This window comes from Bos grunniens, chromosome 8 (assembly GCF_055505025.1).
Source record: "Bos grunniens cultivar Pamir isolate PY7600 chromosome 8, Bosgru_T2T1.0, whole genome shotgun sequence".
NCBI lineage: Eukaryota > Metazoa > Chordata > Mammalia > Artiodactyla > Bovidae > Bos > Bos grunniens.
In genome coordinates, this window is record NC_141172.1 from 9,298,595 (window position 1) to 9,314,262 (window position 15,668).

At 45.5% G+C, this 15,668-nt stretch overlaps 1 protein-coding gene across 1 annotated transcript in view; it reads left to right on the plus strand.

Moving 5' to 3' along the window:
* Positions 1-15,668, plus strand: part of SCARA5 (scavenger receptor class A member 5) — a 133,084-nt gene that overhangs the window by 20,000 nt on the left and 97,416 nt on the right. The window contains exon 3 of the mRNA XM_086414854.1: positions 11,920-12,048. Within this exon, the coding sequence (XP_086270980.1) occupies positions 11,920-12,048 (129 nt within the window). The remainder of the gene's footprint in view (positions 1-11,919; positions 12,049-15,668) is intronic.

A 15,668-nucleotide genomic window follows, 5' to 3' on the forward strand; every position in this document is an offset into this window, starting at 1 on the left:
TCCAATCCACGTACTGCCCATGTTGGATAAGAGTACAGGCATCTCCCCTGAGCCCCAGGACCTCATTCTTTTCCTAGCCCCTCCCCTCCTCCTGGGTTGCAGTGACCAGCCAGCTTACCTTGACTGCCCTCTGTCCCCTCCCACCTGGCTTTCTCTCCCAGTCCCTCAGCCCTGGTTGCAAAATTATATGCACATCAGCCAGTCTCTTCCCACTGCTGCAAAATAAGCACACAAGCCCCTGATTGTTCTCAAAAATTTTCATGCAGAGTAACTTGAGAAACAGATAGGGCCGGAGAAAAATAACAAATATTGCAAGGAAGTTACAAAATACCTCTACAAGTACTTGAAGAAACTGTCCTAGGTCATCATAACATCTAAATTGAATTAGCTCCACCCTCCCTCCCTCTCCCTTTCTTAGAAATGGGATCCCATCTGATCACACGGAATACTGTATTTTCCTTTGTCTCTCGCCCTCACAGGGCTGTCTGCCTCGAAGACTCAGGTGTGAGGGCCAGTGGGCCAGTTGGTGCTGGGTGCTCACCCGGACCCCACTGGTGGTGTGGGACCCTCCCAGACTCAGGTCCGGTGAAACTGCTCTGTCAGGTCCTCGCCTCACACCCTCCTTTATTGAGGGAAAGTAAACAGAGGTCCCCGTGAAAGCCAGAAAGCCGTGGCGGTTTCAAAGACAGAGGTCATTTGGGGCTCTCTATTACAATGAACAATGTGGGTGATGAGTAACCAAGTGAGTATGATGAAATCAGCCTTGGGTGGGTTTAACAAGATCCTTTGATGAAATGAGTGCCAAGGTCCCTCCCAGCCATAAAAACCTTATCTCCACCTGCTGTGTAGGAGCTGTGGGACCACAGAGAACAAAAAATAAACAGGCTGTTGTGTGTTCCTGTGCTCTGCCGCTTTAGTCGGGTCTGACTCTGCGCCCCATGGACTGCAGCCCTCCAGGCTCCTCTGTCCGTGGGATTCTCCAGGCAAGAATGCTGGAGTGGGTTGCTGTGCCCTCCTCCAGGGGATCTTCCTGACCCAGGGATTGAACCTGTATCTCCTGCATTGCAGGCAGGTTCTTTACCCACTGAGCCACCTGTCTGTTGTTGCTGAAACTCAAGTAGGTGTCAGTTGAATCATTTCATTCTGTTTTATTTTATTTTTTTAATATTATTTAGACTCAGATTCTTTGGGAAGAAGTTAATACCCACTTTTTTTCTGTTTTTTTTTTTAATTTAAATATATATTAAAACATTTACAATGTTATGTTGGTTTCTGCCATACAGTAATGCAAATAATACCCACTTTTGGTCAAATGCAATTTGTGAGTATTTTTTCAAATGGGAGGCAAATAAATTCAAAATAACTCCCCAAATGCCTTAAAATTATAGTTAAGAAATTGAAAAATCAGGGACTTCCCTTGTGATCCAGTGGTTAAGACTTTGCCTTCCAATGCAGGGGGCATGCATTCAATCCATGATTGGGGGAACTAAGATCCCATATGCCCCATGACCAAAAAGCCAAAACATAAAACACAAACAATATTGTTAACAAATTCAGTCAAGACTTAAAAAAATGGTCCACAGCAAACAAAATCTTACAAGAAAAAAAAAAGATACTGAACAATCAGTTTTGCAAAGAAAGGCTAAATTGATGCAGGGGCTGCCTCAGCGTACTTTCTCAGGCTCTCCCAGCCAGTATGAACAGAGGCAGGCTTTGAACCAGCCTGCTCAGAGCCCCATACCCGTGTTTGTACGCCTGAGAGTGTCAGGAACCCTCACCTGCCTAATACAATACACCCTCCAGGAAACAAAGGCCCTGTGGTTCCGGGGCTCCCATTGACATCGGGAGACCATCTCCAGACTCTTCCTCAGCTCAACTGTTTGGGGCTGAGTAGTTTTCAGATAAATTTTCCTTTTCTGTTCTTTAACCTTTGCTCCTAATCACCTCCCTGCCCTAAGCAGACAGTATTTTAACAAAAGCTCTTTAGGGTGTCCTCTTGTTCCCATGATTAAAAGGAATGCTTTACAATTTTAACCTCAGGGAATAATAAATAGTTTTAGGCAACCCCCTTTTGTGTGTATCCTGTTAAAGAGAAATCAAAGTTTTAAAATGAAGCTCTGATAATAGTGAGACTTCATTGATTTTCCAAAAATATGTCTTCATGTTGTTTTGATAATGACAAATGCCTTACTTCAGAACTGGGTACCTGTTGCCATAGATATGGGATTTCATCATTGAATTGGAATTAAGACATCCAGGGGAACAGCTCAGGCTTCTAGATATCTAAGAAGAGCCATGCCTGATGATGCAACTCAGCCAGGATTAAGTGTCAATTCAGTTCCAATGAATTTCTCCCACAATTCACCTCTATAAGCACTAAGTAGCAATTCCAAATCATGGGTGAATAAGGAAAGCCAAGATTTTATTTTTTGGGACCAAAATTTTGCTCAAAAAATATCTTTTGCAGCCAACAGAAATGTGTCAACTATTTGCATACAGTAACTTTGAGAACCAGTCTTTGCACCAAAAATAAATGGATTACACATGTCTTTGTTCTTGCAAAGAAACTTATTGCGATGGTTCTGCTGTGTGCTGATTGATGGATAGGGAGATGAGTGAGTCTCAGGACACCTTTGGAAGACAAAAATGGAAATCAACAATTGTGAATAATGAGATTAGTACCAAAGGTAAGGGCAAGGTTCTGATATGGTTATTTCAGTGGCAATTAATTTCAACATTCTACCTTCTGGATTATTATCTTGAACATACAAAAAAGTTTTGTTTTGCTTCTCAATAAGAGAAGTCTTCTGTGAAGTACATCAAAATTCTTCCCCCCACAACTTTCATTGAACTGTGATTTAATTACTTTTACTAACATCAGTGACTCTCAGATATGACTATATGCAAGACAGCAGTATTCAAAGTGATCTATGGGTGTGAATTTGCTGTTTTAATAATTAGATATGTCCACTGAGTCGGTGATGCCATCCAACTATCTCATCCTCTGTCATCCCCTTCTCTTGCCCTCAATCTTTCCCAGCATCAGAGTGTTTTCAAATGAGTCAGCTCTTCACATCAGGTGGCCAAAGTACTGGAGTTTCAGCTTCAACATTAGTCCTTCCAATGAATACCCAGGACTGATCTTCTTTAGGATGGACTTGTTGGATCTCCTTGCAGTCCAAGGGACTCTCAAGACTCTTCTCCAACACCACAGTTCGAAAGCATCAATTCTTCGGCACTCAGCTTTCTTTATAGTCCAACTCTCACATCCATACATGACCACTGGAAAAACCATGGCCTTGACTAGATGGACCTTTGTTGGCAAAGTAATGTCTCTGCTTTTGAATATGCTATCTAGGTTGGTTATAACTTTCCTTCCAAGGAGTAAGTGTCTTTTAATTTCATGGCTGCAATCACCATCTGCAGTGATTTTGGAGCCCAGAAAAATAAAGTCAGCCACTGTTTCCACTGTTTCCTCATCTATTTGCTATGAAGTGATGGGACCAGATGCCATGATCTTAGTTTTCTGAACGTTGAGCTTTAAGCCAACTTTTTCACTCTCTTCTTTCACTTTCATCAAGAGGCTCTTTAGTTCTTCTTCACTTTCTGCCATAAGGGTGGTGTCATCTGCGTATCTGAGGTTATTGATATTTCTCCATTAGTAATAGTGTAATAGGAAGACACTAATTTTTCCACTTATGAAGATGATAGAAAACTCCCTTCTTACATAAATTTCAGTTTAAAAAAAGTGGAATGAGGGCTTCCCTGGTGGTCCAGTAGTTAAGAATCCATCTTGCGATGCAAAGGTCACTGGTTCGACCCCTAATCGGAAAGATCCCACATGCCCAGGGCAGCTAAGCCCAGGAGTCACAGCTACTGAAGCCAGGGCATCTAGAGCCTGTGCTCCAAAACAAGAAAAGCCACTGCAGTGAGAATCCCACACACCACAACAGAGTCGCTCCCATCTGCTGCAACTAGAGAAAGCCCCCATGCAGCAACAGAGACGCACAACAGCCAATAAATAAATTTTTAAAAATGGGGCTTCCCTGGTGACTCAGATGGTAAACAATCTGCCTGTAATTCGGGAGACCCAAGTTTGATCCCTGCATTGGGAAGATCCCCTGAAGAAGGGAATGGCAACTCACTCCAGTGTTCTTTCGTAGAGAATCCCCATGGACAGAGGAGCCTGGAGAGCTACAGTGCATGGGGTCTCAAAGAGTCAGACACGACTGAGTGACTAACACACACACACAATAGAGAAAGAAAATAATAGCCCAGGAATACTCAGCTCTGGCAAAATGGTGCAGGCTTCGTGTGGATGTGGTGTGTAGAGTCTGAGAAACCATCCACTGACTGCTTCCAGCCAGCCATCAGGAAGCATGACTCCCCACTGAGATAAACAACTCTCCCAGCCTGGCATGCAGAACCCATTCTGCACATCACTTGGTACTTATTTTTGAGTTGTTGTTTGCTGTTTTGAAGCCAAGGTCTTCTCTAAGGCTCTTGAGCCTCCTTCTCTTGGCTCCTTGATCTCCTGAGATGACACCCTCCTTTCTGAAGGCCATCGAGAATTGAAAAACTTTTCCCTTGATTCTCCTAGACCTTGGAAGAGCTTTTGCTTTGTTTTGGTGGTGCCCTTCTCTCTCTAGATCTGGTTTTGTGTGTGACCAAACAACTATGTTTAATAACTAACAGCTTTGTCTGGTACGTTCCTCAGAACTGTTCTCATATGGAGGAAGAAAGTTTTCAGTTTTCTTCTTAAAGTCAAATGCTCAGTCGCTCAGTCATGTCCAACTCTTTGTGACCCCATGGACCATAGCCCACAAGGCTCCACTGTCCATGGGATTCTCCAGGCAAGAATACTGGAGTGGGTTGTCATTTCCTGCTCCCGGGGATCTTCTGACCCAGGCATCGAACCCTCTTCTCCTGTGTCATCTGCCTTGGCTGGTAGATTCTTTGCCACTGAGCCACCTGGGAAGCCCCTATTCTTAAAGATGCTTACTCCTTGGAAGGAAAGTTATGACCAACCTAGATAGCATATCAAAAGCAGAGACATTACTTTGCCAACAAAGGTCCGTCTAGTCAGGGCTATGGTTTTTCCTGTGGTCATGTATGGATGTGAGAGTTGGACTGTGAAGAAGGCTGAGCACCAAAGAATTGATGCTTTTGAACTGTGGTGTTGGAGAAGACTCTTGAGAGTCCCTTGGACTGCAAGGAGATCCAACCAGTCCATTCTGAAGGAGATCAGCCCTGAGATTTCTTTGGAAGGAATGATGCTAAAGCTGAAACTCCAGTACTTTGGCTACCTGACTCATTGGAAAAGACTCTGATGCTGGGAGGGATTGGGGGCAGGAGGAGAAGGGGACGACAGAGGATGAGATGGCTGGATGGCATCACCTACTCGATGGACATGAGTCTGGGTGAACTCCAGGAGCTGGTGATGGACAGGGAGGCCTGTCATGCTACGATTCATGGGGTCGCAAAAAGTCGGACACGACTGATCGACTGATCTGATCTGATCTGATAAACCTACATCTTAAAGTCATAGTTTTCAAATTTACAAATAAGATGATCAAGCTAGAGAAAAAGAGAAAATTTCAGCCATCTATGAAGGCCTGGGCTTCAAAGCCTTGAGTTACTGCTCCTCCAGCAGACCCTGGGATGAGCTGCTGACACAAAGAATCATTGCCTCTGCAGTACCACACTTGGCTTGTGCCTTATCACCCCACTATACTACTTTATTCCACCTCTGCAATAGTTATCTGTTTATACATCTTCTTCCCCTCAGATGTGAGCATCTGAAAGGCAGTGATTGTATCTTCATCTCTCATTCAGCACGTTTTCTGAATGCCTGCTATATGCCTGTGCTGGTTTAGGAACTGAAAAGTTGGACATAAATGATGCTGACAAAAATCCTTCCCTCAAGCAGCTGCTGTCTTTGTGTTTCCCACTGTCTATCATAGTGTATTAGTTATCTACTGCTGCGGAACAAATTACCCCAAACCTTAGCAGCTTAAAGCAATAAAAATTTCTTGTCTCACTCTGTTTCTGAGAAAGCCATGGGGGTGAAACGACATCTAAGATTTTTTTTTTTCAGATCCAAAATGTTGCTCAGAAATATGTGTATATACATATTTATAATCCCATATATTTAATTTATATATGTATAATCCTATCTGGCAGAAGTCTGGGAGCAACTTAGCTGGGTTGCCCTGGCTCTGGGTTTCTCATGAGACTGCTGTCGAGATCTCAGCCAGAGTGTAGTCATCTGATGTCTTGATTTGGCTGGAGAAACTGCTTCCAGACTCACTCACGTGGCTGTTGGCTGAAGGCCTCAGTTCCTTAGTATGTAGCCTCTCCATAGTGTATTCATGACATAGAGGCTGGCTTCCCCCCAAATGAATATTCCAAGAGAGATAAAGAGCAAGCAAGGAGGGAACAGCAGTGTCTTTTGTCTCATCTCAGGAGTGACACGCTATCACTTATGCCATATTCTATTGGTCACACAAACCAATCCCGGTGGAGTGCAGAAAGAGACTATGCAAGGGGGTGGCATCCTCTGGAAGCCATCCAAAGATGGCTTCCACAGCAGGACAGTGGATGCTTAATAAAAGTCTGTTAGAGTTTTTACTGTTCATGGGTTTTCTCGAGGCAAGAATACTGGAGTGGTTTGCCATTCCCTCCTCCAGTGAACCACGTTTTGTCAGATGCAAAGAGCTGACTCATTGGAAAAGACCCTGGTGCTGAGAAAGATTGAGGGCAGGAGGAAAAGGGAGCAATGGAGGATGACATGGTTGGATGGCATCACTGACTCAGTGGACATGAATTTGAGCAAACTAGCTTGGTTGGTAAAGAATCCACCTGCAATGCAGGAGACCCTGGTTTGATTCCTGGGCCGGGAAGATCTGCTGGAGAAGGGATAGGCTACCCACTCCAGCATTCTTGGGCTTCCCCTGTGGCTCAGCTGGTAAAGAATCTGCCTGCACTGTTGGGAGACCTGGGTTCAATCCCTGAGTTGGGAAGATCCCCTGGAGAAGGGAAAGGCTACCCACTCCAGTATTCTGGCCTGGAGAATTCGATGGACTATACTCCATGGGGTCGCAAAGAGTCAGACACAACTGAGCAATGTTCATTTTTCTTTTTCTGGGAGATAGTGAAGGACAGGGAAGCCTGGCATGCTGCAGTCCATGGCATCGCAGAGTTGGACACGACTTAGTGACTGAACAACAACAGAGATTTTATCTCAACAATCCATAAGTCAAAACCTTTACTTTTTTTTAGTAGACTAATTTTTAGAGCAGTTTTAGGTTTACAGTAAAATTAAGTGGAAACTACAGAGAGTTCCCACATGCCCCCTGCCCCACACATGCACAGCCCCCCTTACAATCAACATCCCCACTAGGGAGGTACACCTGTCACAACTGATGAGCCTGCATTGACATCATTATCATCCAAAGTCCATGGCTTACATTAGGGTTCCCTCTTGCTGCTCTGCATTCTGTGGGTTTAGACAAATGTGCAATGTTTTAGACAAATGTGCAATGATCTGCATCCGTCATTATAGTATCACACAGCATGGTTTTACTGTCCTAGAAGTCCTCTGTGCTCTACCAATCCATCCCTCCTCACTCCCAACCTTTGGCGTCCACTGATCTTATTATTGTTCTCATAGTTTTGCCTTTTCCAGAATGCCATACAGTTGGAATGATACAGTAAGTAGCCTTTTCAGATTGGCATCTTTTACTTACTAATATGGGCTTTCCAGATGGTGCTATCAGCAAAGAACCAGTCTGCCAGGGTAGGAGACATAAGAGATGTGGGGGTTGATCCCTGGGTCAGAAAGATCCCTTGGAGGAGGGCATGGCAACCCACTCTAGTATTCTTGCCTGGAGAATTGCATGGACAGAGGAGCCTGGCAGGTTACAGTCCATGTGGTTGCAAAGAGTTGGACCCGACTGAAATGACCTTGCACACATGCACACATTTACTAAAAGGCACTTAAGTTTCCTCCATATCTTTTCATGGCTTGATGGCTCATTTCTTTTACTTTTATAAAAAGTCAAATAAATGAATATATTACTGACTGCATGGTTTTGGAGCGTTTTCAATTTTCCAGTAAACTTAATACTTTGAATGGTTTACTCAGTTAACATGCTGCTGCCATACTACATTAAAAATTAATAAATGTGTTTTGGGCAGATTTAGTAACTCGTCTTTACCCTATATTGTCTCCTGTCTTTCCCTTATAATCATATTCACTAGCCATCTTGCCAGAATCATTCAGTGGAGTTCTGCTTGTCTAACCATTGGTGGAAAATCTCCGTCTGAAACCCTTGTTCTGTTTAAAACAGATTTTGTATAATGTACAGAGTAATAGTTTGCTAAAAGGACTGAGCTGTCTCAGAGGAGGTTCTGTGTCGTGTGTGTTTGTGGACAAAGGGACCTGTCACCAGTGGCACTTATTAGACAGAAGCCTCAGGTAGAGGAGAAGGGAGCTACTCATTTTTTTTCTTAATTAAAAACAGTTTTTTGACCAGGCTATGCACCATGCAGGATCTTAATTCCCTGACTAGACATCAAACCTGTGCCCCCTGCAGTGGAAGTGTGGAGTCTTAACCACTGGACCAACAGGGAATTCTCTCCTCTTTTTTGGGGGGGAAAAATTAGAACTGTATCATTGCAGTTTGACCCACTCTTACAATGAGCTAGAAACAAACATGCAACAACAAAACAAGATGCAAGTCTTCTTGGCTGTGTGATTTTTTCTCCCCTTATTCTGCCAACACTGAAAGTCAGCACAGACTTGACAATCAAGGGATGATGTTCTTATTAGTGGGAGTAAAAGAAAAGAAGCTTTGCCCTCGTAACTCATTGGTTTAGGAAAATGTTTTCATCCCTAGAGGAAGGAAGAGGTCCTGATTATTTTGTTTTCCTTCTCAAGCTGAAAAATTTCAAACTGAATGGCAATTAGCACTAACCCATCCCTTTATAAATCATGAAGTAGCCTCACTAGTCAATCCATGACTCTGTATTGTTGCCCTTAATCCTTTACTGTATTAATGCTCAACTTACTCAATAGACTTCCTCAAGCTCAGGCAGGAGAAGGCAATGGCACCCTACTCCAGTACTCTTACCTGGAAAATCCCATGGATGGAGGAGCCTGGTAGGCTGCAGTCCATGGGGTCGCACAGAGTCGGACACGACTGAAGCAACTTAGCAGCAAGCTCAGGCAAGGTATAATGTAGTGTTGTGCCTTAGTAAAAAAAGTTATGTGCAAAAAAAATTATATCAACATCTTTTTGAGAGAATAGATTCTTTTTATAATGAACATATAATTGTCCAGTGAAACTGGAACGGTTAACAGAATTTGGTTAAACTTAATTAAACCTTCAAGAGAAATAGGAAGGGGTCAAACAAAGCCAACGAATGGAGAAGCCCAAGATGAATTTGGGATAAACATAAAGATAATGGCGTTTCAGCCTGGGTATCTTCTGGTCCCTCCCGATAGCTAGGCTGGCATCCTTATCATCGTCTCAAGAGGAAGCAGGGCTTAGAGCAGGAGAGCTGATACTAATATTTAGGGACTTCCCGGGTGGTTCAGTGGTTAAGACTGTGCCTTCCAATGCAAGGGCTATGGGTTCGATCCCTGGTCACGAAGCTAAGATCCCACATGCCTTGGGACCAAGAAACCAAAACATAAACAACAGAAGCAATATTGCAACAAGTTCAATAAAGGCTTTAAATTTTTTTTAAAAAAATAGTTGTGCAATACATGATGCTATGCCTATGTTCCTGAGGGAAATAAACTCAGGTTTCTGAGGGAAATAAACTTTTCTCTACTGAGTTGCAACTGGCCAGCCAGCTGTTCTCATGAGAAACAAACAAAAACAACAAAATGCTACAAGAAGCTGGCATATTTAGGAGCAAAACAGGTTATAGATAATACTGTGGAGGAAGAGATAGAAGGTTCTGGAAAAGAAGATTTAGCGTACATTAGAAAAATGTATTTTGCGCAAGACTTAGTGGAAAATCAGGTTAAGTCTTCAAAATTTGCTAACACTTGAGGGTTGACGAGAATGGTAATTGAATTTGTATTTCTTGACAACTTGTTCCAAGTTGTACCCGATGTTTTATGGAAGTATTGTGTAAGAGTTCTACTTAGCTGTTTTAGCAACAGTATTTTCAATAAAATAGAATAAATGTGTGGGAAAATTTTCTTCACTGAACAATACCTCTGGTGAGCTATGGCAATGCTACCTGATAGGTAGTAAGGAGCCCCCGAAGCACCTCCCTGGTGAACCCCAAGGTACCAAGGATCACAAACATCTCAGCATCTTTTTTTTTTAATTAAATAAAAATTGGATATCTTTTGGCTGTGCCTCATGGCATGTGGGATCCTAGTTCCCTGATCAAGGATTGAATCTGTGTCCCCTGCCTTGGAAGCATGGAGTCTTTACCACTGGACGGCTAGCAAGTCCTATCACAGCATCTCTACAAATGTTTTTTGAATACCAATTATTTCAACATCTGTTGTCAGCCTTTTTGGGCTCCCACATCTGCCTCCCTGTGCAATGAACAGTTCTCCAGTTGGCAATACTCTCCCTTGCAGGGGGTGGGGATTGAACATAATATGGGCATGTTATGAAAAAAAAAAAAGCCCTCCATCATTTCTTATCTGCCATGCTGGGAGTCAGGGCAGGATGGCATCTCTTCCTCTCCACTGTCAGTCAACCGAGGAGGTGGAGATGGGTGAGCTTGCTGGCCTCTGTAGCAGTCGTCTTAAGGAGGGTTGAAGAAGAATTCTCGTGGAAAGATGACCTGGAATCAGGACCTGGCATCCTCACCCCAGGGTCTATCCCTTACATTTGACAACCTTTATTAACTGAAGGGGTTGAATTAGACAATCCATGGGGTCCATTGTGCTCAGACACTCAGTCGTGACCGACTCTTTGAAGCTCCATGGACTGTAGCCAGCCAGACTCCTCTGTCCATGGGATATTTCAGGCAAGAATACCAGAATGGGGTGCCATTTCCTCCCCCAGGGGATCTTCCCGACCCAAGGATCAAACCTGCGTCTTTTGCATCTCCTGAGTTGGCAGGTGTCTTCTTTACCACTAGTGCCACCTGGGAAGCCCCAAGGTCCGTTAGAACTCTGGTATTTTGCTGTTCCATTTTGACCAGAACCTGGTGAGCCTTGAATAGTTTCACAGGAAGAAGTTCTGTACTATGTTTTCCTGTAAATCTAAACCCAAGGTTGTAAACTGGTGGTCAGCCCTGACGTATAAATGTGTTTTGTTTACACTCCCTAGTGGTTTTTCCTTTCCTTTGTCTTTTTTCCCCCCTAATTAGTTGTCAACACATAAAAAAGGGAGATTTCTCTAAATAATCTCTGGCTTGTCTTAAAATTTTTGGACCTGTCAACACCTGGCCCTCGTTCTGACATAGCAACTGCTTCCAGATGGGGCATGCACTGCTGGGTTCCCCAGGCCCACCTGGCCCACCTCCCTTCCCTGGAGTTTGCAACCTCTTTTTAAAATGCTCTCCATCTTCTCCTGATCACGGGGGACAATAACGTTTGTAAAGGGCAGCCTATCCTAGCTTTCTCTGCTACTTGCTCTGGCTCCAGGAGGGCGGGTTTGTATGGCCATGTGAGCTGTTGGGATGCCTTGTGGCTCATTCATGAGCAGAGGTTGGGAGGAGAGAGAGAAGCTGAAAAGCTTATCACAGTTCTGAGATGCTCCCTACCATTCCACCTGCATTACAGATGTGCAGAAGGTGTGTGTGGTGACGGGAGGTCGGGTGGGGAGTGCTGCCACATGAACATCCACATGCATCAGGGAGCCATGAGACCAAAAGAGCAAAGCGGCTTTGGGAATTCTCAAATGTCTTTTCCCCTCTTCTTCCTACCCTTCTTGTTAGGTCCATGCCACAAAGGACGAGCAGGTGGCTGCTGTACCCAGCTGGGCTCCCTGTCAGCCCTGAAGCATGCAGTCCTCGGGCTCTACCTGCTGGTCTTTCTGATTCTCGTGGGCATCTTCATCTTAGCAGGTAAGAGCATCCTTTGCCACCCTGGCCTTTAAGGAAGTGAGCAAGAGGTGAGAGCGGATGGGAAATGGGGAGTGGGAGCCTCTGCTGTTCATTCCCACAGTCAGGAGTCCAAACACTGCCCTTGTTACCATGGAAACCACAAAGGAAGAAGCTGGCTGGTCTTTCTGACCAGGCATGATCCCGAGCAGCATTGCTTATGTCATGTTGGGTGAGTTGGATGTGAGGGTGAGAAATCTCCAAGTCCCAGAGCAGAGACCTAGCCACTCTTAAGAGGCTTCTGCCTTGTCCTGACTCATCGTGTTGACATTGCGCATTACCCTGGGCCTCCCCAGAGCTCTGTGCTGTGGTTTGTACTGAGCAGGCTGGTTCCCCTGTCCTGGGATATGATGGAAATAGTTACAAGACACTTCATTGCTGAGGTTAATCAGGGTTGTGGTCAACTTGCTGCCCCTCTGTGATTCCTGGGGGTGGGATGAATTTGCCCCAGGTCAGCCGGGCTCTTCTCCCCAGTTTCTGCTTATAGAATAGGCTGGTGATGGTCTGGATTTTGGTCCACCTTCTCTAACCAGGAAGAAGCAGAGCTCATGGACTCAGGAAGGGATCAGGTGGAGGATCTCATACTTTGAGCATCCCAGCTCACACACAGGTCATCCCACTGGGATGGAGATGATGGGACACAGGCACGGAGGCCATGGTGGTCTCTCCTGACTCCCACCCAGAGGGAGGGATGCTCAATTCCCACCTATCTCTATGGAGATATGAAAGGCTTGACAAAGTGAGGCCAAGGCATCAACTCATTTCGGCATCATTCATCCTACGTGAGTGCCTACTTTGTGTCAGATTCCATGCTAGGATCGGAGACACTGATAAATAAGACCCAGGGGCTCCCCTCCAGGAGGTCCCAGTCTAGGGGACAAGGCAGGAGCACAGAGGCAGAGTCCTGTCTCAGGGCAGAATGCAACAGGGACTATGATGGTGCCTGTGACATTGACACACAAGTGCTATGGTGATCCAGTGGATATGCAGACAGAGGAAGTGAGGGTGTTGCATGGAGATCCTGGTGGGGAGTGTGTGGGGGGTTAGTCAAAGAAAGTCTTCTGACAACGCAGAGCTGACTTGGAGTGCCGGGTGGAGTCCTTGACTTAATTCTTAATTCCTGCCCTTACCTCTGGGGCAGGAAAAGGGAGATTAAACCCTTGCAGATGACCCCTCAGGAGCGACCCCTGGTCTTGTGTCACCTTCTGTCAATGAGTCTAATCACTTGGACCCTGTGCTGGGATATTCAGTGCTGCCTTTGCCCTCAGATTTCCACACTTGGAGCAGAGGGTATCACTAGGGGTGGTATCTGTCTCATCAACCATCAACTTTGACCTGGGGGGAGCAGCCAAGACCAACAATGAAAGAAACTTATGATTCATCCCAGGGACCAAGAGATGATGTCCAGCCAAAGGGTTTTCTTTTTTTTTTTGCACATGTTCTTGGGCTGCTCAGTGAGAGATTGGGATCTGGGTTTTGTGGGCTTGGCAGCCATGACCATAACAAATTTCCAGAATTTTTGGAAAGTGTTTCAGCGCAGCAGGAAAGCTGAGCTATGTTGTTACAACTACTCGGCTGAGTGAGAATTTTTAGGTGATGGAAGAGGGTCTAGAGGTGAGACCCAGGCTGGTGGGGACCCTGGGGCAGGTCCCTGGAAGGCCTGGGAGGCCTGGAAGGGCATCACCTCTTGGGCAGCGAAGGGTTGCTGGGGAATGAAGTTTCCCTTCTGGTGTCTGACAGGCTGCCAGGTGGGAAAGGGTGGGCATAGTTCTGTGTGGTCTCAGAGGGTAGAACTAAGTGAATGGGTGGATTTTGTAATGAGACAAATTCCCATTCAAAACAGAGGAGGGTTTCTAACCAGACAGGATACCCAGCTCAACACAGAGAGTTGTTTTTTTTTTTTTTTTCTCCTGTCTTGAAGTTGAATGGGATTTACGATGACCATTCTGGAAGTTTCGGAAAGGAAAGTGGTGCATGGTTTCCTAATCTCATGGAAAGTTTGCCTTGCTTCCTTAGTTATTCCGTGTGAAAACCTGGGGAGGATTTTGATCATCATAATTACCTTTGAACCCGAAGTTCATGAATACCATATTGCCTGTGGGGGATGAAGATTTAGGGGGTGGACTGGAACCAATCTGATGAAGCAGAGGGTTGGGCTTTATCTCTTGGCTCTGTAGCCTGGCCACTGTCACCTCCCCAGGTTCTTGTCTGGAGAATCATGTGGGCCTCTGGATGGGTTTCCCAGGTGACTCAGTGGTAAAGAATTTGCCTGCCAAGCAGGAGACTCACGTTCAATGCCTGGGTGGGGAAGATCCCCTGGAGAAGGAAATGGCAACTTCTTGCCTGGGAAATTCCATGGACAGTCCATGGGGTCGAAAAAGAGTTGGATACAACAACTAAACAATGACAACAGCCAATAAAGGACTACCGACCCCAGCTACCTGTCCCTTGGAGAGGGGACTTAGGAATGTGATGGATAAGCCTGCGGTTCTTCAAAGGGGCTCTGCCTGAGCTTAGGTAGGAAGTTTCTTCCGATTGCCCTGATTGGAGACCTCCAGGGATGCTCCGTTTAAATCCCAAGGTGATGGGAGATTTATGGTTCAGAGTAAACCAGAGCTAGCCTGGCCTTCTGGTAGATGTCCTGCTGGGGCTGCTCCCTCTTTTGGGACAGAACATGTTCTCCAGTGCCCTGCAGAGGTCACCTGGCACAGGATGGGCCATGGACTGAATTGTGTCCCTTCCAAAATGTATGTATGAAGCTCTAACCCCCAGTGTGATGGTATTTGGACAGTGGGGCTCTAGGGAGCTAATTAAATTATGAGGATGGGGCTCTCATGATGAGATTGGTGACCATATAGGAAAAGAGGAGAGAAACACAGAAAGAGAAAGACAGAGATCTCTGCTAAGTGGGGACAGGAGACAGGGCCCTGTGAAGCCAGTAACAGAGCCCTCATCAACAACCAAATCTGCCTGTGCTTTTTTTTTTTGGCTGCCCTGGGTCTTTGTTGCTGAATGAGGTCTTTCTGTAGTTGCTGCGTGTGGGCTTCTCCTTGCATTGCAGAGCGTGGGCTTCTCCTTGCATTGCAGAGCGTGGGCTTCTCCTTGCATTGCAGAGCGTGGGCTTCTCCGTGCATTGCAGAGCGTGGGCTTCTCCTTGCATTGCAGAGCGTGGGCTTCTCCTTGCATTGCAGAGCGTGGGCTTCTCCGTGCATTGCAGAGCGTGGGCTTCTCCTTGCATTGCAGAGCGTGGGCTTCTCCGTGCATTGCAGAGCGTGGGCTTCTCCTTGCATTGCAGAGCATGGACTTTAAGGACACACAGGCTCAGCAGCTGCAGACTGTGGGCTCTAGACCATGGGCTCAGTGGTTGTAGTGTACGAGCTTAGCTGCTCTGTAGCATGGAATCTTCCCAGACCAGGTAAAACTGGTGTCCCCTGCATTGGCAGTGAAATTCTTAACCACTGGGCCACCAAGGAAGTCCTGCCTACACTTTGATCTTGAACTTTCCGGGCTCTACAACTGTGACAAATGAATGTCTGCTGTTTAAACCACTGGCCTATTATTTTGTTATGGCAGCCCTAGCTAAC